At 50.5% G+C, this 25,245-nt stretch overlaps 1 protein-coding gene across 4 annotated transcripts in view; it reads right to left on the bottom strand.

Annotated features, from left to right (window-relative positions):
- The window catches only part of CHD2 (chromodomain helicase DNA binding protein 2), a 123,316-nt gene that overhangs the window by 29,635 nt on the left and 68,436 nt on the right, over positions 1–25,245 (bottom strand). For all 4 annotated transcript variants that reach the window (XM_062204932.1, XM_062204929.1, XM_062204930.1 and 1 more), the window contains 9 exons: positions 23,562–23,633; positions 19,488–19,637; positions 18,354–18,502; positions 17,373–17,469; positions 16,964–17,056; positions 14,809–14,979; positions 13,500–13,675; positions 6,893–6,934; positions 4,584–4,723 (listed from right to left, as the gene is read on the bottom strand). In XM_062204932.1, the coding sequence (XP_062060916.1) occupies positions 4,584–4,723; positions 6,893–6,934; positions 13,500–13,675; positions 14,809–14,979; positions 16,964–17,056; positions 17,373–17,469; positions 18,354–18,502; positions 19,488–19,637; positions 23,562–23,633 (1,090 nt within the window). The remainder of the gene's footprint in view (positions 1–4,583; positions 4,724–6,892; positions 6,935–13,499; positions 13,676–14,808; positions 14,980–16,963; positions 17,057–17,372; positions 17,470–18,353; positions 18,503–19,487; positions 19,638–23,561; positions 23,634–25,245) is intronic.

Here is a 25,245-nt window from a genome sequence, read left to right as displayed (position 1 = left end):
TCGAGTCCCAGCTGTTTCACTTCCAATCCAGCTCTCCACTACAGCCTTGGAAAGCAGCAGAAGAGGCCTTGGGCCCCGGTACCCAAGTGGGAGACTCAGAAGAAGCTCCTGGCTTCGGATCGGCCCAGCTCCAACAGTTGTGGCCATTTGAAGAGTGAATGAACGGATGGAAGAACTCTCTCTATCTGCCTCTGCCTCTCAAATAAATAAATCTTTAAAAAAAAATTCAAGTGTTTTAAAAATAATTCATACTTGATTTTTGTAATAGTGCTACTGATAAAGTTCAAGATCAAGTTAAGCGGCTGGCACTGGTTCATGTTGTGGCTGCTCCACTTCCAATCCAGCTCCCTGTTAATGCCCGGGGAAAAGCAGCAGAAGATGGCCCCAGTGTTTGGGCCCCTGCACCCACGTAGGAGGCCTGGATGAAGCTCCTGGCTTCTGCCTGGCTCAGCTCTAGTCATTGTGGCCATTCGGGGAGAGAACCAGCAAACAAAAGACCTCTCTTTCTGTCTCTGTCTCTCTAACTCCAACTTTCAAATAAATGCATTTTTAAAAGAAATCAAGTTAATATCTAGCACATTTGAAAAAATAAAAGGTGGCACAAAAAGGTACTGTAACCCAAACTTAAAATGTAAATGATCCTATAAGAAGCAAAAATGAAATCCAATCACTCTAACCAAAGAACTTAAGATGAACCCACAAGATAATCCACTTGCTCATTTAAAGAAAAACAAGGGGCAGGCACTGCAGGGCAGCAGGTTAAGCCACTGCTCAGGATGCCCACATCTCATATGGGAACACTGGTGTGAGCTCCGGCTACTCTGCTTCCAATCCAGCCTCCTGCTAACGCATCCTGAGAGTGCTTGGGGCCCTGCCACCCACATGGGAAACTGGACGCAGTTTCCAGTTCCTGGCTTCAGCCTGGCCCAGCCCTGGCTGTTGTGGGCATTTAGGGAGTGAACCAGTGGATGGAAGTGTTCTCTCTCTCTCTCTGTCACTCTACCTTTCTAGTCGATGAAAATATTTTTTTAAAAAATAAAAAAAAGGAGATATTATTTCTTATCTAAATATTTGACAATATTCATACATTCCGTGAGGCCTACCCACAAGCACCAGCAAACACTGTGGTGGCAATGAGAATGGCACCAGCCTGCTGCAAGGGAATTTGGCAATATCAAAGCAAAGCACACTCCATTGTCCTCAGGACCCTGCAATCCCACTCTGGAACACGACATTATGAACCGACATCTGTCTACATGGTGGGCGCTGCAACTGACTGTCAGAGGAAGGAGGGGGGTCTCTAGGAACAGAGGGACCTCTGCTGTCAACATAAGCAGCTGCACGACAAGCTCTCTCGTGTGGAGGAGAAATACACATTCACACGCATGCCTGCCCACCAAGATTTATTTTGTGTTTTTGCAAGGCAGGGTGACAGAGAAGGAGAGATAAGAACTGCAAGTGGGCCAGGCAGGACTCAAACTGGCACCTCCATACGGCATGCAGTCATCCCAAGTGCTGACTTAACCTACCGCACCACAGTGTTTGCCCCTCAAGAAACTATAAAAACACGGTGCTTTCCAGCATCCCATGAGGCACCAGTTCAAGCCCAGGATGCTCCAGTTCCAATCCAGCTCCTTCCTATGGCCTGCGAAAGCAGAAGATGGCCCAAGTCCTTGGGCATCTACATCCATGTGGGAGACCCGGAAGAAGCTCCTGGCTCCTGGCTTTGGTGGGCTCAACTCTGGCCATTGCAGCCATTTGGGGAGTGAAACAGCAGATGGAAGACCTCTGTCTCTCTCTCTACCTCTCTCTAAAACTCTTTCAAATAAATAAAATAAATCTTAAAAATAAATAAATAAAAAAAACACACAAAAAACCCACGGTGCTTTCACTGTACATTGTTACTGGGATGTATTCTACTGTTAACAGTAACACTGGCGGGGGCGGCCAGCAGCACTGTGGAACAGCAGGTTAAAGCCCTGGCCTGAAGCGCCAGCATCCCATATGGGCACTGGTTCTAGTCCTGGCTGCTCCTCTTCTGATCCAGCTCTCTGCTATGGCCTGGGAAAGCAGTGGAAGATGACCCAAGTGTTTGGCCCCTGCACCCGTGTGGGAGACCTGGAAGAGGCTCCTGGCTCCTGGCTTCGGATTGGCACAGCTCCGGCTGTTGCAGCCATCTGGGGAGTGAACCAGCAGCTGGAAGACCTTTCTCTGTTTCTACCTCTCTCAGTAACTCTGTCTTTCAAATAAATAAAATACATCTTTTTAAAAAAAAAAAAAAACAGTAATACTGGAACTAGCATTTGGAGATGTATGTGCACAAGTATACTGTGGGAGTAAAGCTAATACATAATTATGTTAATGATTTTAGGAACAAAAATTTTCAGCTTGAAGGAAGAGAGAGACTGATAATCTTATACTGGAACTGGAAGTATGGAAGTATCACTTGGGCTCAGAATATGCCAAATACCAATACAGGCATAGAGGATACAAGTTAATGCCAAAAGGAATGTGCACGCCCACAGAAACAAGAGGGAGGTGAAGACAAGGGGCCATTAGCTGGGAGTGTCTCCAAAGCATTCGCGAGGCGGAAAAAGCATGGCACAGGTCAGTGTGTGCACTGCCCTCTGTGTTTCTAAGGGAAAAAATTAATTATTTTCTTACATGTGAATTTTAAGATGTCTCAAAAATAGCAAGAACAGATATGGATCCATATTTTCAGTACTGAAGCAGTAAATGTATCACTTATTCAAAACAATAACAAAGAAAAAATATTGTAACTTAAAAGTTTACTTTATGATATGTTCTGGATGCTACAACAGTACACAGGCCACTGTCCAAGCTCCTCAAGTTATTTTTCTTTTACAAAAAAGAAAACATATCTTTCAAATTTTTTACTACATTTAACAAATTTCTAATTCCACTAATTTTATTAACATCCCTGAAAATTCCAAAGCACAAATATATCTTTATATATTTGAATAGTAACAGCCAACACTGCAAGCCAGACTCTGCACTGAGCACCTTACAGGTATGAAATTTATTCACTTAACCATCCAGACCCTCGGGGCAAGTGCCACTGCTCCATTCTGCAAGAGAGGTAACGATGCGACCTCAGTTGTCTTAGGTACCTCGTCCTGCTTCTGTGTGCGTTCACTGCCTGGTCTGGCCAATGGCTTCCTTATGGCATTAACTTGTTTCCTCTAAGCCTGTATTGGGAGCCAGCACCTTCTGAGCCCAGGGTGCTACTTCTGCTCCAATATAAGATTAGTGATCGCTCTCCTCTCAAACTGAAAATTTTGTTCCTAAATGGAACACAGGAAGTGACAGAACCAAATTTCCAGACAACTGGCTACCAGAATCGCCTGCTCACTGAAGCACGCTCAGCAAGATCTCCGCAGGGCAGCCTGTCCTAGCAGTGCAGGGTGACAAGAGTGGTGGAACGGCACGGTACACACAGCCCGGAGAGCCGGAATGACACGTCCTCGTGTCTGTGAAGTATCCTTGACAGAAGCTCTTTCAGAGCCCCATCTCCTGCTTTGGAGACGTCTCACAGGACAGGCAAAGACAATCGAAGCGACAGGCATCAAGCCTAGCAGCTGAGCTACTAGTCAGGATGGCTGCATCCCATATCAGAGCCTGGGTTCAAGTCTTGGCTCTGCTCCCAATTCCAGCTTCCTCTCAGTACAGACCCTAGGAGGACAGAGGCCAAGCAAGTGTGTCCCTGCCACTGCCACAGAAACCTGGGCGAGCCCCCATGAAACCTGGGCGAGCCCCCCACAAAACCTGTACGAGCCCCCCACAAAACCTGGGCGAGCCCCCCACAAAACCTGTACGAGCCCCCCACGAAACCTGGGCGAGCCCCCCACGAAACCTGGACGAGCCCCCCACGAAACCTGGGCGAGCCCCCCACGAAACATGAACGAGCCCCCCACGAAACCTGGGCGAGCCCCCCACGAAACCTGGGCGAGCCCCCCACGAAACATAAACGAGCCCCCCACGAAACCTGGACGAGCCCCCCACGAAACCTGGGTGAGCCCCCCCCCCCCCCGCCCCGCTTCAGCCTGGCTCAGCCCCAGTCCTGCAGGATCAGAGGGAAGAACCAGCACAGCAGTTTTGTGTCTTTCTCTCCCTCTTTGCCTCCCAATACTTCTCCAGACAGAAAAAACTACTTGAAGCTACATCCTTCATATCCAACCTAATTTCTACAAATCCCAGAGGCACGAGAGCCTCAGTGCACAAAACTGTAATATACTGCCGACATCTCATCTCAGTTCTCCAAATCCTTTCCCTTGGTCACAGCACAACATGCATGTGTAACTGACGACGCTGTGCTGTGACAGCCAAAACCAGAGGTGTCCCCTTGGCTGTGCCCCAGGCTTCCCAGCGCTCGACAACTCAGACTTCACAGAGCAGCACAGGGAGAGACTGCTTCACTCTGTGTCACCTTCCGCACGTCAGTGCACCTGGGCGCGCGCCGTCAGGCAGCTCAGACCACGTGTGAGATAAAGTGTGCTCTTTAGACGAGCCCTTCAGCGCCAGGCGCCGTCCGTGTGCGCCAGGCCCCGGGGCGGCCGACTCACCCTCGCCGGTGCTCTCCTTCAGCTGTTCTTCGTACTCCTGCATCGCGGACACACAGCTGTTGTGAATCAGCTCGCCCAGGCGTTTCAGATCTGCCACCGACTTGTCCACCAGCTCAGCGTCCCGCGCTATGCACTCCAGCCTGAGGAGGCACAAATACGGCGACAGTGGAGGCTCCTGTGCCCATTTTCTAAGGTCACAGGAGGGACCACAATCTCACACACAAGACCCCTCTCTAGTTTCCTGTATTCATTCCACGGTTCTAACAACCATCTTGGGGCAGTGACTAGAAGCTAATACAATCATTTTCCATCACAAAGAACTGTGTCTTGGGAATATCCCACAAAAAAAAGTAATTCCAAAAAACACAAAGGAGAGGGTTCAACTGAGTGTATTAAAAAAATGGGCTCGGGGCCAGCACTGTAGCTTAGTGGGTAAAGCTGCCACCTGCAGTGCTGGCACCCCGTATGGGCACTGGTTTGAGAACCGGCTGCTCCACTTCCGATCCAGCTCTCTGCTGTGGCCTGGGAAAGCAGCAGAAGGTGGCCTAAGTCCTTGGGCCCCTGCACCCATGTGGGAGACCCAGAGGAAGCTCCTGGCACCTGGCTTCAGACTGGCCCGGCTCCAGCCATTGCAGCCATTTGGGGAGAGAACCAGCGGATGGAAGATCTCTGTAACTCTGCCTTTCACATAAATAAATAAATAAATCTTTAAAAAAAAAAAAAAAAAAAAAAAGGCCGGTGCCGCGGCTCACTAGGCTAATCCTCCGCCTTGCGGCGCCGGCACACTGGGTTCTAGTCCCGGTCGGGGCACCAGATTCTGTCCTGGTTGCCCCTCTTCCAGGCCAGCTCTCTGCTGTGGCCAGGGAGTGCGGTGGAGGATGGCCCAAGTGCTTGGGCCCTGCACCTGCATGGGAGACCAGGAGAAACACCTGGCTCCTGGCTTCGGATCAGCGCGGTGCGCCGGCTGTGGCGGCCATTGGAGGGTGAACCAACGGCAAAAGGAAGACCTTTCTCTCTGTCTCTCTCTCTCACTGTCCACTCTGCCTGTCAAAAAAAAAAAAAAAAATTAAAAAAAAATTAAAAATTAAAAAATTAAAAAAAAAAAAAAAACAATGGGCTGTCTGCTAACAGAGGTACAGTGCTGAAGGCTGCCTTTCTCCAGCCTCCTTCCCTCACTGGCGTTCCTGAGTGGCCGCTGCAGCACGGCCACGTGACCTCCAAGTCACAAGGAAAGCTGAACACGACCCCTTAACAGCGAGCTGTCCAAAGAGGCCACGCCCACTTCCCCAGTTCTGCTGCTTTTCATGGTAACCTGCTCAAAGGAAGGTGCTGTCATTTCCATCCACTCCAGAATTTACCAGGAGTACGAGAAGGGAAACAGACATTTCCTTCAAATCTGTTCTACCCATTACAGGATGCACTGCTGCTGCTGTAAAGCAGAACACGACCCTTCTGAAACAGGGCCTCTGTTAAAACCCAACTCTGCCTTCCTTGATCGAAGGCTCATGAACTCCCTTTAGGAAGTGACTACTTGGCCGGCGCCGCGGCTCAATAGGCTAATCCTCCGCCTGCGGCGCCGGCACCCCGGGTTCTAGTCCCGGTCGGGGCGCCGGATTCTGTCCCGGTTGCCCCTCTTCCAGGCCAGCTCTCTGCTGTGGCCAGGGAGTGCAGTGGAGGATGGCCCAAGTGCTTGGGCCCTGCACCCCATGGGAGACCAGGAGAAGCACCTGGCTCCTGCCATCGGATCAGCGCGGTGCGCCGGCCGCAGCGCGTCAGCCGCGGCGGCCACTGGAGGGTGAACCAACAGCAAAGGAAGACCTTCCTCTCTGTCTCTCTCTCTCTCTCTCTCACTGTCCACTCTGCCTGTAAAAAAAAAAAAAAAAAAAAAGGAAGTGACTACTGGCAAGGTGAGACTAGCTCTTTACATTTAATGTCCAAGGTACCTCGTTCATTAATAGACGACAAAATCACGGAGGGCCTCTCAGCTTGGATATTCCTGAGTCTACGGACCAGCACACGCACAGCAAGCACACATATTCGTGTGGGTGTGCTCCCTTCACGCCAGCGTGGAATGGACACGCTGCGTCTCCCTTGTGAAGGTAACATCTCGTAGGCACGGCCTGTCTCTATCTGTTACCCCTCTGCAGAAGGCCAAGCACAAACAAGCACACAGCATGTATGTGTTTGGAAAAAAATGTTTCTAGAAAGAAAAATGCTCCCAGTGTTAGTATTCAGAGGAAAATACCACCAAGAGAACCTGCTATATGAAGAAGCAGAAGAGGAAGACGTGGGACTATCACTGAGCTTACCTTTCAAGAGGGAGACCAAACTTCTTGTAAGCCTTGATGAACCTAAGAATATGACCAAAAAGTCACATTAGAAAAGAGGCTTTACAGTGGAGGATGGCCCAAGTGCTTGGGCCCTGCACCTGCATGGGAGACCAGGGGGAACCACCTGGCTCCCGGCTTCGGATTGGCACAGCACGCCAGCCGTAGCAGCCATTTGGGGGCTGAACCAACGGAAAAGGAAGACCTTTCTCTCTCTCTCTCTCTCTCTCTCTCTCTCTCTCTCTCTCACTGTCTAACTCTGCCTGTTTAAAAAAAAAAAAAAAAGAAAAAGAAAAAAAAATGAGGCTTTAGCTATGTTAAGGCAAAAATATCCTGTGATGAAACGTGTGCCATACAAACTGTCATAAACAGATTGGGCCCAATCCTTACAAATACCACAAATCAGTAGATGTTACATGTTTTTGAAACAAGGTGGTTTAAAATAATGAATGCTAAAGATCTATTCAAATTAAAGAAGAACTTTGCTCCAAGCGACTCAGGATGAACCTGCTCCGAGACAATGGAGGGCTGCACCTTCACTCTCCACAGCCTCTTGGAAGGCACAGGCTTATGGAGCCCGGGATATAACGGGGGCAGGCATTCGGCCTAGAGGTCAGGTCACCTGTGTCCCACAGACAAGTGCCGGGCTCTGGCTCGGGCTCCGTTCCAGCTTCCTGCTGATGGCCACACTGGGAGGCAGCAGGGACGCCTCAAGTAACTGTGTTCGAGCCACTTGTGTGGCAGACCTGGACTGGGTTCCCAGCTCCTAACTTAAGGGCATCTAAAAAGTAACTCGATGGATACACCCTGTCTCTCTGCCTCACAAATGAACAACTTCTTAAAAGTAATGAATGACTCCATCACTACAACTCGATTATGATGAAACTTGGATTAAGGTTCACTGACCTACTCAGCCCACTTCCATTACTCTCAATAGCCTACTGCAGTATTTTTCATTATTTTCTGGTCAGTGATACAGCTCTAAGATTTTCTGGACCATCTCATACTCACTTTTTGGAATGAGGCAGAGAAAACCAAGTATGACTTATTTCTTGGGGCCCTTGTGGCAGGTTAACCCCCCACTTGCAGTGCCGGCATCCCATACGGGCACTGGTTTGTGTCCCAGCTGCTCCTCTTCCAATCCAGCCTGGGAAAGCAGTGGAAGATGGTTCAAGAGCCTGGGACCCTGCACCTGTGTGAGAGACCTGGCTTCTGACTTCAGGTCGGCCTAGCTCCAGCTGTTGCAGCCACGTAGGGAATTTACCAGGGGATTGCAAGACCTCTCTCTCGGTCTCTCCCTCAGTCTGTAACTCTGCCTCTCAAATAAATCTTTAAAAAAATTTTCTTAAGCAAAATTATTTTTAACACTGGTGGTTCCTCCTGCCCAACTGTGTCTCCAAACAAAAACCCAATCTCTCCACCCCAAGTCTCTGCCCTAAGCTGTGCCATTTGCCCTCATGCCCACAGGACATGCCATCTGGTGCTTTCCTCTCCCCCACCCTCACAAACTCACCACTGGCATTTTCAGTAAAAATCACGTCACAACACAAAGGACATCACTGTAAAATGTCAAATCATGACAACAAGCTGGTTCATGACACAAAGAGATCTGAGGACACAGTGCCTGATCACTGAGGGAAGAGCGAGGATACGATGGTTGGGAACGTGCTCAATGGGGCTGGCGCTGTGGCGTGGCAGGGGATGCCACGCCTGCAACACCAGCAGTCCCCATGGGAGCAGGTTCAAGTCCTGGCTGCTCTACTTCTGATCCAGCTCCCTGATAATGCAGCTGAGATAAGCAGCTGAAGATGGCCCAAGTCCTAAGGCTCCTGCACCCACGTGGGAGGCCCAGATGAAGCTCCTGGCTCTGGCCCAGTCCTGGCCATTGCAGCCATTTAGGGAGTGAACAAGTGGATGGAAGATCTCTCTCTCTCTCTCTCTAACTGTGCCTTTCAAATAAATAAAATAAATCTTAAAAACAAAGAAATTGGCCCTGGGGGTTAAGCCTTGACGCTGCATGTCCCCTCATGATACACTGAAATGTCTGATGCACGCAGGAACACGATGCTGAGGCCCAGTCAGAAGTAGCACTGGCGGGAGAAGCACTTCCGGACTGGTGGGATAAGGGGATTCACAACTCTGCTCCTCGACACAGCAAGAGCACCGGCAAACTAGCAGTGGACTTGTTGGAGCTGGGAATCAAACAAAGGCTTGCAGCCATCCTAGAGGCACTGGTTTGTTCAAGAAAATGGCCAGTGTGGCCGAAGAGTGCCCTCTGCTGCCCGAAGCACGGTTCCCAGCTCCACGACAGCAAGTGCCGCAGCACTGCCGACCAGCAGCCTGCAGCCCTGCAGGGTCAGCGTGGGTCTGGAGCTCCCCACGAGCCCTACCCCAGAGAGCTGCACCACCTCATCTTGGGCCTGCCCTGCGCAGCTCTACTCTTGGGCCTGTCTTTATGTGAACAACCCTGCCCACAGTTCACTGGTCAGAAACACTGGGATGCAACATCATAGCGGCTTCAGGCAACATGACCGACTGGGGGTAACGAGCAGTTGACCAAACACTGAAAAGGAGAACCTGGGGAAGACATCCACAGCGCACTGTGGAGAGCGCTGACGTGGGGCGAGAGTACAGAAGACCACATGTATGCAGGTCTGTCTCCACACCAGGCAAGATCTGAGAAGGTCCTAACTGTGCAGGTTTGGCTGACCCTCCTTGAGGATTTGTGCCAACAAGAACTGAAGGTCAAGGCGGCGTTGTAAACTGCCACCAAAGCACGGGAACACCAAGCCCTGCAGACATACGGCCCTGGCTAGCCATCAGCAGCCCACGAAGCTAACAGGGCAGAGCCTGCAAATAGCATGACAAAGGACAGATTTCACAGAACAGGCCTGTAAGTCAGCAAACACGGCAAACTCTGGCTGGTGGGAGAATCTAATTTCCAGAATTGCCACATTGTATTACTTAAAATGTCCAGTTTTCAACAACAAAAAATTATGGAGCACACATACACAAACAGAAAATGATGCACAGACGGGAAAAAAGCAGTTAACAGAAACTACTGAGGAAGTCTATAACTTGATTTATAAGACAGACTTTAATCAGAACGGCACAGTGAGGCTAGGCTGCTGCTGTGACGTTGGCACCCCAGACGGAAGTGGCTGCTCTGCTTCTGATCCAGCTTCCCGCCAATGCTCCTGGGAAGGCAACAGATGATGGCTGCTGGTTTCAGCCAGGCCCTGGCTGTTGCAGTTATTGAGAGTGAACCAGTGGATAGAATATCTCTCAGATCTTTGTCTCTCCCTCTCTTCTGATGCCCTGTCTTTAAATAAAAAAAAATTAAATCTTGGGGCCAGTGTCATGGCTCACTTGGTTAATCCTCTGCCTGCAGTGCCGGCACCCCATATGGGCACCAGGTTCTAGTCCTGGCTGCTCCTCTTCCAGCCTAGCTCTCTGCTGTGGCCGAGAGGGCAGTAGAGGATGGTCCAAGTGCTTGAGAGCCTGCACCCACATGGGAGACCAGGAGGAAGCACCTGGCTCCTGGCTTCAGATCAGCACAGCACTGGCCATAGCAGCCATTTGGGGAGTGAACCAAGGGAAGGGAGACCTTTCTCTCTGTCTCTCTCTCACTGTCTAACTCTGCCTGTCAAAATAAATAATAAAAATTAAAACAAAATTTAAATCTTAAAGACAAAGAACAAAAACCACCCTTCAAAAATGGAAGAGAAACTAACACATTGCCAAATAAACGAGAGAGTTGGTTCCTAGGAGCCTGTCTCCAGGCTCTTTCCCCGAACACTGACATGAATCAGGGACTCAAAGCCACGTGAAGAGACAAGAGCCCTCAAGAATAAAGACAGCATAACTGTGCTGCTGCAGGTAACCCTCCTCTTCTCTGTGACTTTAAAAGACAACTACTTACAGCAGTAAGTATCAACTGTGTGGATGGGCCTGACACATGAAGATGAGAGCTGTGTGGTAACAGCACAAAGCAGGGTAGAAGAATGAGCTACAAGTGGAGTTTATATAAACTTTCTAGGAACCATTGAAATTAGGTTGGTATTAATCCAAAGTACACTGTTCTAAATTTAAACAGTTACTTGTAACCTTCAGGGATTGTAACCACCAAGAAAATAACTTAAAAATAAGAAACTGTAAGATAATTACATTGTCACTTGAAACCATATTTATTTAATACAAAAGTGGGTAATAAATGAAAACTGCAGGAACAAAGGACACATGACCGAGAAAACAAAAAGCAAAAGAGATGTATATCCTTCCTTACCAATAAAACTAAATGCAAAGGGTTAAAGAATCGAAAAGACAGAGATTAGCAGAAAACATTTATTTTTTAAAAAATGATCCAACTATATGCTGCCCACAAGAGACACAAGTTACATTCAACTACACAAATTAGTTGAAATAAAAAGGTGAAAAAACAGCCGGCGCCGTGGCTCAACAGGCTAATCCTCCACCTTGCGGCGCCGGCACACCGGGTTCTAGTCCCGGTCGGGGCACCGATCCTGTCCCGGTTGCCCCTCTTCCAGGCCAGCTCTCTGCTGTGGCTAGGGAGTGCAGTGGAGGATGGCCCAAGTGCTTGGGTCCTGCACCCCATGGGAGACCAGGAGAAGCACCTGGCTCCTGCCATCGGATCAGCGCGGTGCGCTGGCCGCAGCGCGCTACCGCGGCGGCCATTGGAGGGTGAACCAACGGCAAAAGGAAGACCTTTATCTCTGTCTCTCTCTCACTGTCCACTCTGCCTGTCAAAAAAAAAAAAAAAAAAAAAAAAGGTGAAAAAAGACACGACCTTTTTGATTTGAACCACCCACAAAGAGGGCTGAAGTGGCTACACTAATATCAGGCTAAAAAAGTTGACAAAGACATCTTATGATCTAAAGGAGGCCTGCCAGTTCTAAAGCATGCCGTCAGCAACGGCCCCAAAACACAGAGAGCGAACACTGACAGTACTGAAGGGACACACGCTACGACAACGTGCAACATTCCACGGCCCACAACGGACAGAACCAGAGTGACCTGAAACTAACAGCTATCTATGGAAACTTCTGCCCAACAGCAGAAAAAAATTTTCCAGAATAACACTGCGGGTAGGAAGCAAGAGAAGGTGGAATAGCACACTGTTCAGATGACACGTGTGAAGGGGGGATACAAACTCAGGTCTGTGTGTACACAAATGCTACCCGCTGGTCTGCGTGTGGACACAGAGGCTGCACTCTGGTCTGCGTGTGGACACAGAGGCTGCGCTCTGGTCTGTGTGTGGACACAGAGGCTGCGCTCTGGAATGCGTGTGTACACAGAGGCTGCGCTCTGGTCTGCGTGTGTACATAGAGGCTGCGCTCTGGTCTGTGTGTGGACACAGAGGCTGCGCTCTGGTCTGTGTGTGTGCACAGAGGCTGCGCTCTGGTCTGCGTGTGGACACAGAGGCTGCGCTCTGGTCTGCGTGTGGACACAGAGGCTGCGCTCTGGTCTGCGTGTGTGCACAGAGGCTGCGCTCTGGTCTGCGTGTGGACACAGAGGCTGCGCTCTGGTCTGCGTGTGGACACAGAGGCTGCGCTCTGGTCTGTGTGTGGACACAGAGGCTGCGCTCTGGTCTGCATGTGGACACAGAGGCTGCGCTCTGGTCTGCGTGTGGACACAGAGGCTGCGCTCTGGTCTGCGTGTGGACACAGAGGCTGCGCTCTGGAATGCGTGTGTACGCAGAGGCTGCGCTCTGGAATGCGTGTGTACTCAGAGGCTGCGCTCTGGAATGCGTGTGTACACAGAGGCTGCGCTCTGGTCTGCGTGTGGACACAGAGGCTGCGCTCTGGTCTGCGTGTGGACACAGAGGCTGCGCTCTGGTCTGCGTGTGGACACAGAGGCTGCGCTCTGGTCTGCGTGTGTGCACAGAGGCTGCGCTCTGGTCTGCGTGTGTGCACAGAGGCTGCGCTCTGGAATGCGTGTGTACACAGAGGCTGCGCTCTGGAATGCGTGTGTACACAGAGGCTGCGCTCTGGAATGCGTGTGTACACAAATGCTACCTGCTGGTCTGTGTGTTATAGTCTGTGCAGATGTGTGTACAGGAACATGGAAACTAGGAAAAAATTATTTCAAAACACCAATTTTAGAACTCCTGATAGAGGGCAAGGGGTGCAAGCCAAACACCAACAACTGTGGGATAAACCCCGACACACGGCAAGGCCCAAAATGTACTACAAGTAGGAGAAACGCTGGCAAACGACACGTCATGTACACTGCCACAGAGGACAGGGGACCATTGAACTGCAGTCCCCAGAACCAGCTCCAAGGAGAATGGGGCTGGGGCAGAGGGAGGCAGAGGCGGCAAGGGCAGCCTCACACTCAGTACCTCTGCACTTCATATTTACACTGCTTCCTGTTTCGACTCTCCCCTCGGCTGGACTATGAGAATGTTCTGAAGGGGGTGGGGTGGGAAACAGGAGATGAGAGCTCAACCCGGAGCACTGTGCAGGAGACGCCCGAAGGTCTGGGCCCAATCCAGCTCCCCTCGCCCACTCGAACACTCGCCTCCGTCCACCCCTCAGAAACGCCAGGCCAGGAGCTCAGCCCCACCAACCTTCGGATCTCAGCGTCCGTGAACCCTTCCACGAGGTCCTTGCGCACACTCCGGGGGCGCCCTCTGCGCTTGGGCTTCTTGTCGTCATCAGAGTCGTCCGTCTCGCTCTCTGAAGCAGAGGACCTCTGGGCCTGCCTCTTAGACTCCGTATCGGAGTCACTGTCGTTCGTCTGAGCCTGCAACGGAGGGAGGCAGGGTCACACTGCAGCAAGCGCCAGGTCCCGGGGCGCTAAGGACAGAGACCAGCCAGCCTCGACAACCCAGTGCTCAGAGCCCTCCCCACCTCAGACACAACTATCGTCCTTCCACACACAGGAGGCAGGCGTCACGGAATGAAGGAAAATCTGCCAATGTTTTTATAACATCCACTGTAAAACAGGTTCGTGTGGACTTCCTTGGGCTTTTATGTCTATTTTCTCACGTGTAAAATGGGGATAAAAGTACCAACGACACAGGCTTTCAAGATGAGTGACTCAGTGAGGGTGAACGCCGAGAACAGGCCGGGCACGCAGTCGAGAGCTCCAAGGCAGCCAGTACTACCGAATACTGACTTTCTGTAGCCTGCATGTACGGGAGTCTCCTGTCTCAACAAAGCAGGTAATAAAACTCGTTCTACCTACAAAAATGCTGCTGCAAAAATCCAATCACACAGTGGCTGTGATGGTGCCCAATAAGCTGTGGAACCTGTGTACGTCGCCTCAGTATTTGTACCAAGAGCCATGAGCATTTACAAAGGTTCCACTATCAAAGTTAAAGGCAGTGGCAATTAGAACCAAACTGTTAGGGTTCCTGATTCTAATCACAAAGGCAAAATGCCAACTTCTCTCAAAGCCTCATCACACACAGCCATCTTGCAAAGACCAAGTTCAGGGCCTTGCAGGCGTGTTCCTCCATTTCCCATGGCATCACTCTGCCCAGGGGGCAAAACCCCACCAGGCCCCTCTCTCTTCAGCTAGGCGTGTCCCTGTCTCTCGTCGGCTGGGTCCCCTCTCTCTTCAGCTAGGCGTGTCCCTGTCTCTCGTCGGCTGGGTCCCCTCTCTCTTCAGCTAGGCGTGTCCCTGTCTCGTCGGCTGGGTCCCCTCTCTCTTCAGCTAGGCGTGTCCCTGTCTCTCGTCGGCTGGGTCCCCTCTCTCTTCAGCTAGGCGTGTCCCTGTCTCTCGTCGGCTGGGTCCCCTCTCTCTTCAGCTAGGCGTGTCCCTGTCTCGTCAGCTGGGTCCCCTCTCTCTTCAGCTAGGCGTGTCCCTGTCTCTCGTCAGCTGGGTCCCCTCTCTCTTCAGCTAGGCGTGTCCCGGTCTCCTCGGCTGGTCACCTTCTTGGTGGAGCTCCGAATGCGCGGCAGCATGTAAATCTCCTCCAGCTCCTTCTGCCGCTCCTCCTCCTCCACCTTCCTCCTCTGCTCCTCGGGAATGATCTCATCCCAGTCCTTGTGAGGACGCTCCTCCAGCTCTTCTTCATCCTCCATCGTCGCGAAGTTGGCGACCTTAAAACAAACGAACCCATCGTCAGACCGACTCTTTCCGAGCTCTGTCTGCCGGAACGCCAGCTCACCCAGTGCTCTTTCTGACGCGAGACACCGTGAGCAGCACTCCTGTGATGTCACAGAACCAGAGAGTCACTTTCCCACTCAGCTTCCTTTACTCTACCCAAAACCAATCTGCCAAACCCTCAAGTTCACCAGAAATTTTACCAAAAAGTAAGGAAACAGAAACAAACTAAAGGCTTTAAGATTTATTTAATCTATATTTTACCTAGGAAATTTAATTTTAACAGGAAATTTTAATTTAGATAAAATGTTCAATACCTAATAACAATCCATGACAAACTTTCATTTCTGTAACTGTTACTGAGCAGCATTCATTTGAAACAGTGTGTATCATCCAACCAACACAATACCTCATTGTTTGCATCAAAAGTATGAAAGTTAAGTTATGTAAGGATTTCATATGCTCAAAGGCACACTTTAGTCTCAGGAATAAAAATGAAAGCATAAAATGGAAAAAACTTCAAACAAACTTGAAAAAATATTCTATTACTTTCACATTCAATTTTATTTACCACTGACAGCGATTTGTACTAACACAGAATGCATTCCAGGGAGAAACCATCTAAGTGTACGAATCTGAGATAAGCAGACTCCAGCTACACAGATGCATGCAAACCTCCAGACAAGATTTGGGATCCACACTCCTTTTCTAACTCCCTACTGGCCTTTTAACCCCGTCAGGATGGGCAGGCATTGTGACACAGTGGGCTAAGCTGCTACTTCACACCACAGCATCCTAAGTCAGAGAGCCTGGCTCAAGTCCAGGCTTCTCTGCTTCCGATTCAGCTTTCTACTAAAGTGCCTGGGAAGGCAGACGACAGCTTCAGTACTTGGGTTCCTGGCACACACGTGGGAGACCTGCAAGGGGCTCCTGTCTCCTGACTTCAGCCTGGCCCAGCCCGGCTTATCACAGCATTTGGGGAATCAACCAGATGATGGAAGATCTGTCTTTCAAAATAAATAAATCTTTTTTAAAAAATTACAAAAGAGCTTTTAGAGGTTCCATCCTTCAAAGTCATTTGGAACTGAAAGTGAATTCCATTAACAACTTCCCACTTTCAGTCAAAATTAACTCTTTAACTTCCAACAAAGACATTGTGATTTTCACAGATTTTAAGTTACAAGAAGCAAAATTTCTGAGATTGCTCAAGAAGGAATCATCTGATCAGTCTCTCAAGCTTAGCATTTGTAATTACTCCTGATCTTTTAAAACAGCCGTGCAAAAATGCTGAAAAGTGACATAAATATGCTTATGTTGTTGATTCATACAATTAGACATTCAACTTTTTAGATATATTTTTAAAAATTTTTTAAATATTTATTTTATTTGTTTGAAAGGCAAGTTAGAGATAGAGAGAGGGAAAGATAAGAGAGATGATCACTCCCAAAATGGCTGCAATGGCCGGGGCTGGGCCAGGACTCTGGCTGGGCCATATTCCACTGCCTTCCCAGGCTCATTAGCAGGGGGCTGCACAGGAAGCAGAGCAGCCAGGACTTGAACTAGCGCCCATATGGGATACTGGCACTGCACGCAGCAGCCAAACCCATTATACCACATTGCCATCCACTTTATACACGTAGTGAGTGTGTGTGTGTGTGTGTGTGTGTATACATGAAAGGCAGAGACCTTTCATCCACTGGTCTACTGCCCAAGTGCCTGCAACCCCAGGGCTGGGCCTGGCCCTCCAATACGGGTTGTGGGTATCCTACGCAGCACCTCAGGGTTCTCCTGTTCTCCACACAGCCTGCTGGACCCCCAGTCCCAGCCCCCTTCCACCGACACCAGGCTGGCTGGCCTCCACTCCAGAACCACACTCACAACATGGCTGAGTTCAGGTAAAGGACAAGGCAGCGCCTAGCAGAGACAGTGCACAGACACCAGCAAGGATTAAGAAATGAATGGATGTGGAGGCCCTCCCACCTTAAACTGGGACAGAAGCTCATCTGTCGCGCTCGTCGACACTTCGTTCTCTCTGGTTTCGGCCAAGCGTAAAATTTCATCTATATCCATTTCCTGAAAAAATAAAAGCAACACAAACGTGGTTTAAGAAAACGATCAACAGTCAGCAGCATGTGAACGCGCCACACCCTCCGCACCACAGGCTACAGGCTGCTGTCGAAGCCAATGGGCGACAACTCAGCAAGAAGTAACACCGGGGGCAGGGCAGAACAGGCATCCGCAAACGCTCTATTCATTCTTTCCCATTAGTTAGGAGCTTCCAGGTGCATAAGAAGACAACACAAACTCCACCCTTCAAGTAACGACTCTGTTTATGAAGTCTCAGACAGAACCTGGACTCCCCAGCGAACACTCTCCCTGCTGGTGGTACCTGCGGCTCCGACTCCTCCCCTTCCAGCTCTTTGAAGAGATCCTCTGCTCCAAATTTCAAAATGGCTGTCAGCTCTTCTTTGTTGAAAGGATTTGAGCTGTAGAAGCAAACGCAGCTGTAACGTCCAGTGACTCCTGAGGAGTTCCACTTCAGAACACCTGTCCTTCATCAAGGGTCAAGTGACTAGAGAAATCTGAGTTCCTCCCGAGAAAACAGGCCTCGCGCGCTCCACTGTCCACCAGCGCCGGCCTGCGGCAGCAGCGCAGACGGGCAGAGGGCTAGAGAGCCCACCACTGTCCTGTGCTGGCCCAGGGCACAGCTCAGCAAGAACAAGGGCAACAGCACCACGAACGCAGGCCTCAGCCCCGGACTCAGAACGCAACCGAGAACGCTCGGCCTTCTCACCTCCAGCCCACAGGGAGAGAGCTTTTCCTGAATGAGTTATGGGAATGCATTCTGCTGGGGAAAGCGCACCTGAACCCACCGGGAACCCACTCCCAGCTCCTCAGGACGTGAACCCCAGGCAGGAATGGCTGGATCCTCCTAAAGCCAACGGAACCTTTGCTGCTTGCTTTCTCTACTCTCACGGTCAACGGAAAAAAAAAAAAAACCTCCACAGAAAACTGTGACTACCAGAAAAACAACAGCTGCCAATTCAGCCTGGTGGAGACTCCTTGCAGAGACGTCAAAGATGACACCTCGCTGGGCTGAAACCCAACACACATCCCTGTGCAGCCACTGCGCACAGTCCCACAGGAAGTCAAATCCAAGGCCCAGAGGGCCCAGCGGCAACCGGCTGACAGGCAACCAAAGGAGGAACAAGGACGGCAAAGGGAGGGGACAACGCCATCCTCCTGTGGCTGTGGTCTGGCGTGAACGGATTAATGCTTACGGAGAGAACTCTGTCACCAGAAGGGCTTCTATCAAACACGGACACAAAATCCATCCAATGTGCCTCCCTCCCCATCTTCTGGCACTTACTTGGACCTCCCTGAGTTGTTCTCCAGGACGGTCCGGCCAGTGGTGTCCATGCGCTGAATCACCAGGTGGTCCAATACCATCTTCTTTTTGGCCCGTTCTATGATCTCTTCCTCCACAGTCCCCTTTGTGACTAACCGGTAAATATTTACCTGTAGGGAAAGAAGCGTTTTGCTTAGGCCTGACGGAAAATAAAACGGAGAACGTTACCTGCATCAAACCGAAAGGGGAAGGGACGGCAAGGTGTGCCCCTCGGGCACAGCCCGCTGCGAGCCCCCATCCCAGGCCGCTCTGGCACACACACACTCCCACTCCTGCGTCGGAAACATTCTAAACAAAGCTGCCCTAAGGGTGCTGTCCCGCCTAATTCAATTTTTAAATTCTCATTTATTTGAAAGAAACAGAGATATCTATCCATTAGTTCACTGTCCAGATGCCTGCAACAGGACTGGGCCAGCATGAAGCAGGAGCCAGGAACTCAACCCAGGTCTCCCACGTGGACAGCAACCAAGTACCTGAACCACCATTTGCTGCTGTCCAAGGTACCCAGAAGCAGGACGCTGGAACAGGAAGCAGGGCCAGGACTCAAATCCAGGCACTTCAGTAAGGGAAGCGGGCATCCCAAGTGGTATCCTAACTGCACACCAAACGCCTTCCCTACAGGCTTGTTTGAATTTTTTAAATTTTGCTGAATACTCAGTTTCCTTGACAGAAAATTTTCACAGAAACGGAATCTTTGGCCAAAGACAAAAGGTGTAAGTTAACCACGACTGGAGCAGACTTGTGATTCACACAGAAAAGACACAAGTGTGCGGTTTGCCAGCACACCCCAATGCTAGCAACGTCACGTAAAATACAGAGACCACTATGAAGTTAGAATATTTAACAACTGCATCCTAAAACAGAGGAAAAGTTCATGTCTAAGTCTGCATCACACTGGTGCTGCACTCTTCAGAGAGACAGAAGTCCCTTCAGAGGTTCTGCCTGGCCACACGCAGCTTCCTTCTCCCGACCAGTTACCAAGCAGAAACTGACGCGAGCGGCAAATGGAACAGGCTGAGTGGGTCTACAGAGCATTTTACAAACACCCTGAAAAGACACACAGACCCCAGAGCCCCACACCCACATCCCGCTGACCTGCTTCTTCTGACCAATCCTATGGGCCCGGGCTTGCGCCTGCAAGTCGTTCTGGGGGTTCCAGTCGGAGTCGAAGATGACGACAGTGTCCGCAGACGCCAAATTGATTCCCAAGCCGCCAGCCCTTGTGGACAGCAGGAAGCAGAAGTCCTGTACACAACGCACAACAACACACTGCCTTATGCACAGCCACCCAGGAAGTCTCACAGTCCAACAAGCCCACATACCTGGAAACCCCTGTAGGTGTGAAGGTAAGTAAGTGAGAGACGATGGATGCAAGACCTTATGGAGGCTAACAGAAGGACAGGAATCTGATGGCAGAGGGAATTCTCATTTGATTAAGAGGAAGAATCAGTGCAATGAACAGAATCCAAAAAAGGCAAGGGGAGCGACAGAATTAGTGCTAACTCCTGGCTAAAGCTAGTATCTAAGAAGTTAACTCCTCAAAACATCACTTAACAACCCTGGGGATGGGGCCGGCGCCGTGGCTCACTTGGTTAATCCTCCACCTGCAGTGCCAGCATCCCATATGGGCGCTGGGTTCTAGTCCCGGTTGCTCCTCTTCCAGTCCAGCTCTCTGCTGTGGCCTGGGAAGGAGGTGGAGGATGGCCCAAGTGATTGGGCCCTGCACCTGCATGGGAGACCAGGAGGAAGCACCTGGCTCCTGGCTTTGGATCGGTGCAGCGCCAGCCATGCGGCCATTTGGAGAGTGAACCAACGGAAGGAAGACCTTTCTCTCTCTGTCGGTCTGTCTGTAACTCTACCTAATTAAAAAAAAAAAAAAAACAACCCTGGGGATCATTCCAGCAGGTGGCTGATTTTCTGAGGAAGGTAGATGATCCCACGGATGGCGGTGGGCACAGCAAGGACATCTGATGATGTAAGCGTCCATCCGTCCGTCAGGCCGCTGAGAAGTGCGGCCACACCGCACTCAGCAAGTCCCATGGTGGAGCTGCTGGACGGCAGAGCAGGCCACGGCCTGGCACAGACCCAGGCGCTCCACAGACTCCAGTGTCCACAGCAGCACAGACTGGGCAGGCATGGTATACCTGCCTGACTTTGAGAGTTCAGAAAAATATGCGGGCCGGCAGAAAGACATAATCAAACAATGGATGCCAACAAGTTCTATTTTCAGAGAATTTGATTTTTACTCAGCACTCAAGGAGTTGGGTGCCATCTTAATAAGTGGACATAGTTAACAGAGACACACAGGTGTGCCGGAAAGGCCTCCCCGTGCTAATCAGCAGTCACGGTCAACAGCCCTGCGCCTCAGAAACACACAGAACACACAAAGCCCGCAGTCCTCGGGAGGAGACCCAGCAGCGCCACGCTCCGCGCTGCGCCAGAGGTGCACGGCGCCCAGTTCACGGCAACACTTCTGAAGACGAGCCCAGATCCAGGTGCCCCCTCACCACAGACAGTCTTCAATGTCACTCTTCATCAGATACCACAAATTACGGTACTTACAGCTACTATCAAACTGACAAAAATGCTAAGAAACTCAGCACTCCAAAGGCAAAGTAAGACAGGAATAACTGCACAAACAATATGAATATAAATTGTTTCGGGACCGTAATTTATAAAAACTTGTCCAAAATCTTCTTAGAATGCTTATACCCTCTAGACTATACCCACCAATAAAACGGTTAAATATGGCAAAGGCATGAAGAAATATTGGAAATTAAAATTCTGAGTAAAATAAAACGCCATGAGAAAATTCTCAAAGTATAATTTTGAATACAAGGTGACAAAAAAAAACTACATGCGACACGATCCCCATTAGGTAACCGTGTGAGGAGAGGCAGGGCCTGGGGGGCAGTGTGAAAGGACCCACACCCTCAGCACGTGGGCACACAGCATCCAGCGGTGAGGGTCATACACAACTTGTCTTCTTTGAAATCTTCACCATCTTCCAAATGATATACATTTTTCTCAAATAATAAATATTTAAATTTTTAAAATCTTTCAAAAACTACAGAATGGTAGAAAACCTGCATGTTCCATACAGCCAAGGAGGGGAAAAGCAACTTCAGTTTCTTTCTGAGAAAACGCAATATGAAACATGTCCCATACTATTTTTAAAATTAAGGGCAGGGAACACGACACCGGCTCCCCCAGCACTGCACACAAGCTGCTGCCATCTGTGGAGTGCTTCCTGCACGCCAGGCAGCCTGATCAGGGCTCTGTGGGGATCATGGAGCTGGAGCTGGAGCACCCTGGTCTCACAGTTGAAGAGACAGGGAGAAGGCTTGGGAGTTGGGCTGGAGGTGGGTGAAGACAGATGTTTTCAGTAATTCAGTTCCTCTTATCCTTAACAATTTCAGAGCCTGGGTTCTGAATAGATTTATGTCTCTTTAAAAAAAAAAAAAAAAAAAAAAAGATTAATGTCCCAAGCCTTTAAAACAGGTAGGGAACCTTTTTTCTGCCAAGGGCCATTTGGATATTTATACTATCATTGTGGGCCATACAAAATTATCAACTTAAAAAAATCAGCCTGCTATATATTGACTTTCGAGTTCCGCCTATGGCTGCCTGGGCAGGACCGGACCAAATGATCCTAAGGGCCTTATAAAGGCCCACAGGCCAGACATTCTCCATCCTAGCAAAGGAAAAACAAACTTTGAAGCTACAGCACAGCCTAACTCACCCTAATCTACGCAGCCCTGTCTGCAGAGGGGCAGGCTGACGCGTGGCCTTCTGTAGTAACCAGTACAGGCACAGAGCTGACGCGTGGCCTTCTGTAGTAACCAGTACAGGCACAGAGCCGACAGCGTGGCCTTCTGTAGTAACCAGTACAGGCACAGAGCCGACAGCGTGGCCTTCTGTAGTAACCGGTACAGGCACAGAGCTGACGCGTGGCCTCCTGTGGTAACCAGTACAGGCACAGAGCTGACAGCGTGGCCTTCTGTGGTAACCAGTACAGGCACAGAGCTGACGCGTGGCCTCCTGTGGTAACCAGTACAGGCACAGAGCTGACAGCGTGGCCTATTGCGGTAACCGGTACAGGCACAGAGCTGACAGCGTGGCCTCCTGTGGTAACCAGTACAGGCACAGAGCTGACGCGTGGCCTCCTGTGGTAACCAGTACAGGCACAGAGCTGACAGCGTGGCCTATTGCGGTAACCGGTACAGGCACAGGGCTGACAACGTGGCCTCCTGTGGTAACCAGTACAGGCACAGAGCTGACAGCGTGGCCTTCTGTGGTAACCAGTACAGGCACAGAGCTGACAGCGTGGCCTTCTGCGGTAACCAGCACAGGCGCAGAGCTGACAGCGTGGCCTTCTGCGGTAACCGGTACAGGCACAGAGCTGACAGCGTGGCCTTCTGTGGTAACCAGTACAGGCACAGAGCTGACAGCGTGGCCTTCTATGGTAACCAGTACAGGCACAGAGCTGATAAAGCACTCACAAAGGCAGAAGGCCAGATCTGTTTCCTCTGCAAGGCTCCAGAAATTCAGACTCTCTCCCCAAGGACTCCGCTTCTCCTCTGGCTCCCTCCACAGCTGCCGTCCCCACCCCCACAACACTGTAGTCTTGTTCACACAGGCCTTTCCCACTTCTCTGAAAACCCCTGGGGCTGATACTCTGAGGGGCACAAACTAGCACGTCCTTCACTTTCTCATCTGTCCCGAGCACTTCCCATGTACCCCGAAACAGAAGGACAGCAGCAAATCCCAGCTGGACACTCAGGGCTCTGAACTCGGTGCTGCTCAAAGGGAGAACAGGAGCCACCTCCTCTCAGAGTCTGACAAATGGGAACCATGACAAAACACTTAGTCACCAAGCAGAGCGCATCACAGCCCTCTGATGCCAAAGTGAACCCCGGCCCTCCCCTCCCCTGGCCTTGCTGCGCCTCCACGCCACAAAAGCCACCAGTGAAGTCCTCCGTGACTCATCAAACCGGGGCATGAGCACGTGCACACTGCTCGGGGCAACAAACAACAGTGTTTTCTGTATCGCGGGTCTCTCACTTCCTTTTCAGGCAGAAAGCCTACTGCAAAACTGTTTCTGAAACAAGCACATCAAACTGGAAAGACCTGCCCAAGACACGGGCCTACAGTGCAAACAGCACGTACCTCAGAGCCATCTGCATTGAAGTGGTCCAGCGCCTGCTTCCGTATTTCTCCCTTGATGGAACCATCCAGACGCTGTGAAAACAAACCAAAGGGAGACCATGAGGTTGGAACACCAGCTACACTCTGAACAGAACACCATCCGTGCAACCTTTATCACCCCAACACCCACTGGGTAAAAATAACCAAATGCACCGGCCAAGTGCCCTGAAGGGCAGTGTTCAAGGGACACCCCTACTTGATCCTGCTCTCCAGTTACAAACCCAAGGTTAGACGCCTCAGGTCCAAAGGGCTTCCTAGGTCTGTAAAGATCAGAATGGCTGCCAGGACCTACCAGGAGTGAGATGAAAACCCAACCACGCTGGGAGGCTTGACTTCCTTCTGACACTTTGGTGCAGAAGAAATGAAGATGTAGTAATGCTGGCCCCTTAGTAATTAGCTCCTGCAAACAATGATACTTCTCCCCCAGTGGGACAGAAAGCACCACTATTACTAAACCAAAAACATTACTTATGAAATTTGGTTTGGAAAACACTTTGCAGAAATATTGAAAATGTTAAAAAATGATGATATAGGGCCGGCGCCGTGGCTTAACAGGCTAATCCTCTGCCTTGCGGCGCCGGCACACCGGGTTCTAGTCCCGGTCAGGGCGCCGGTTCTATCCCGGTTGCCCCTCTTCCAGGGCAGCTCTCTGCTGTGGCCCGGGAAGGCAGTGGAGGATGGCCCAAGTCCTTGGACCCTGCACCCGCATGGGAGACCAGGAGAAGCACCTGGCTCCTGGTTTCGGATCAGTGAGATGCGCCGTCTGCAGCGGCCATTGGAGGGTGAACCAATGGCAAAAAGGAAGACCTTTCTCTCTGTCGCTATCCACTCTGATCCACTCTGCCTGTCCAAAAAAAAAAAAAAAAAAAAGATTTAAAAAAAAAAAATTTTCCAAAAATCACCCTCTGAAACCAGCGACCTGTGCCACAGCTTCAAGAGAGCCACTGGCACTGCCCAGCGCTCACAACGCTGATCAGAGCATGGGTCAGCTCTTGGTACAAAATGACATCACAGGGAAACCAACTAGTATGTGAAACAAACACTAAAGAATTACTACCCACGTACAGGATATATCAAGAATTTCTCACGATTTAAAATCATTTGCATCTCTCATCCCTCACAAACACCAACTGAGATGAACAAAATATCCCCTCAATTTACAGAAGGCAAGAGTGTCCCAAAAGTGACTGGCTGGCAGCAGGCAGCCTTGGGAAGGACCTCTATCTCCCTGGACCCGTGCACCAGATCCACACGGCTGCCTGCACCCAGGCAAACTCACGCACGGGAAGCCCCTTTCTCCCTTCTCACTTGAGTTCCACACACAGCCACAGGCCAGCGCACAGCTGCACATCACAACAGAAAACCTCAATGGTATACTTGTAGTTTTCCCTCCAGCCGAAGCACCACGGCATTGACTGAAAACTCACGGTCACGCAGGAGGGGCCTGGCTATCAGCATGAACAGGATTTGGCCCCAACCTCCTGCCGACGTTTAAACCCAAAGTCCTGAGTTAATGGCATCCAAGGGTGGAGACGTGACCCAGTCATGGTGCTCGGGAGGGCCCCCTCAGAAGGCAGCTTGCATGACAGGCTGGGTGCAAAAGCCCGAGACGGGCCCAGCTGCTCCGTGCTTCCCGGCTGGCCCC

Source organism: Lepus europaeus, chromosome 11 (assembly GCF_033115175.1).
Source record: "Lepus europaeus isolate LE1 chromosome 11, mLepTim1.pri, whole genome shotgun sequence".
Classification (NCBI taxonomy): domain Eukaryota; kingdom Metazoa; phylum Chordata; class Mammalia; order Lagomorpha; family Leporidae; genus Lepus; species Lepus europaeus.
The sequence above is the reverse complement of the archived record's forward strand: the minus strand, read 5'-3'. Positions and strand labels throughout refer to the sequence as shown.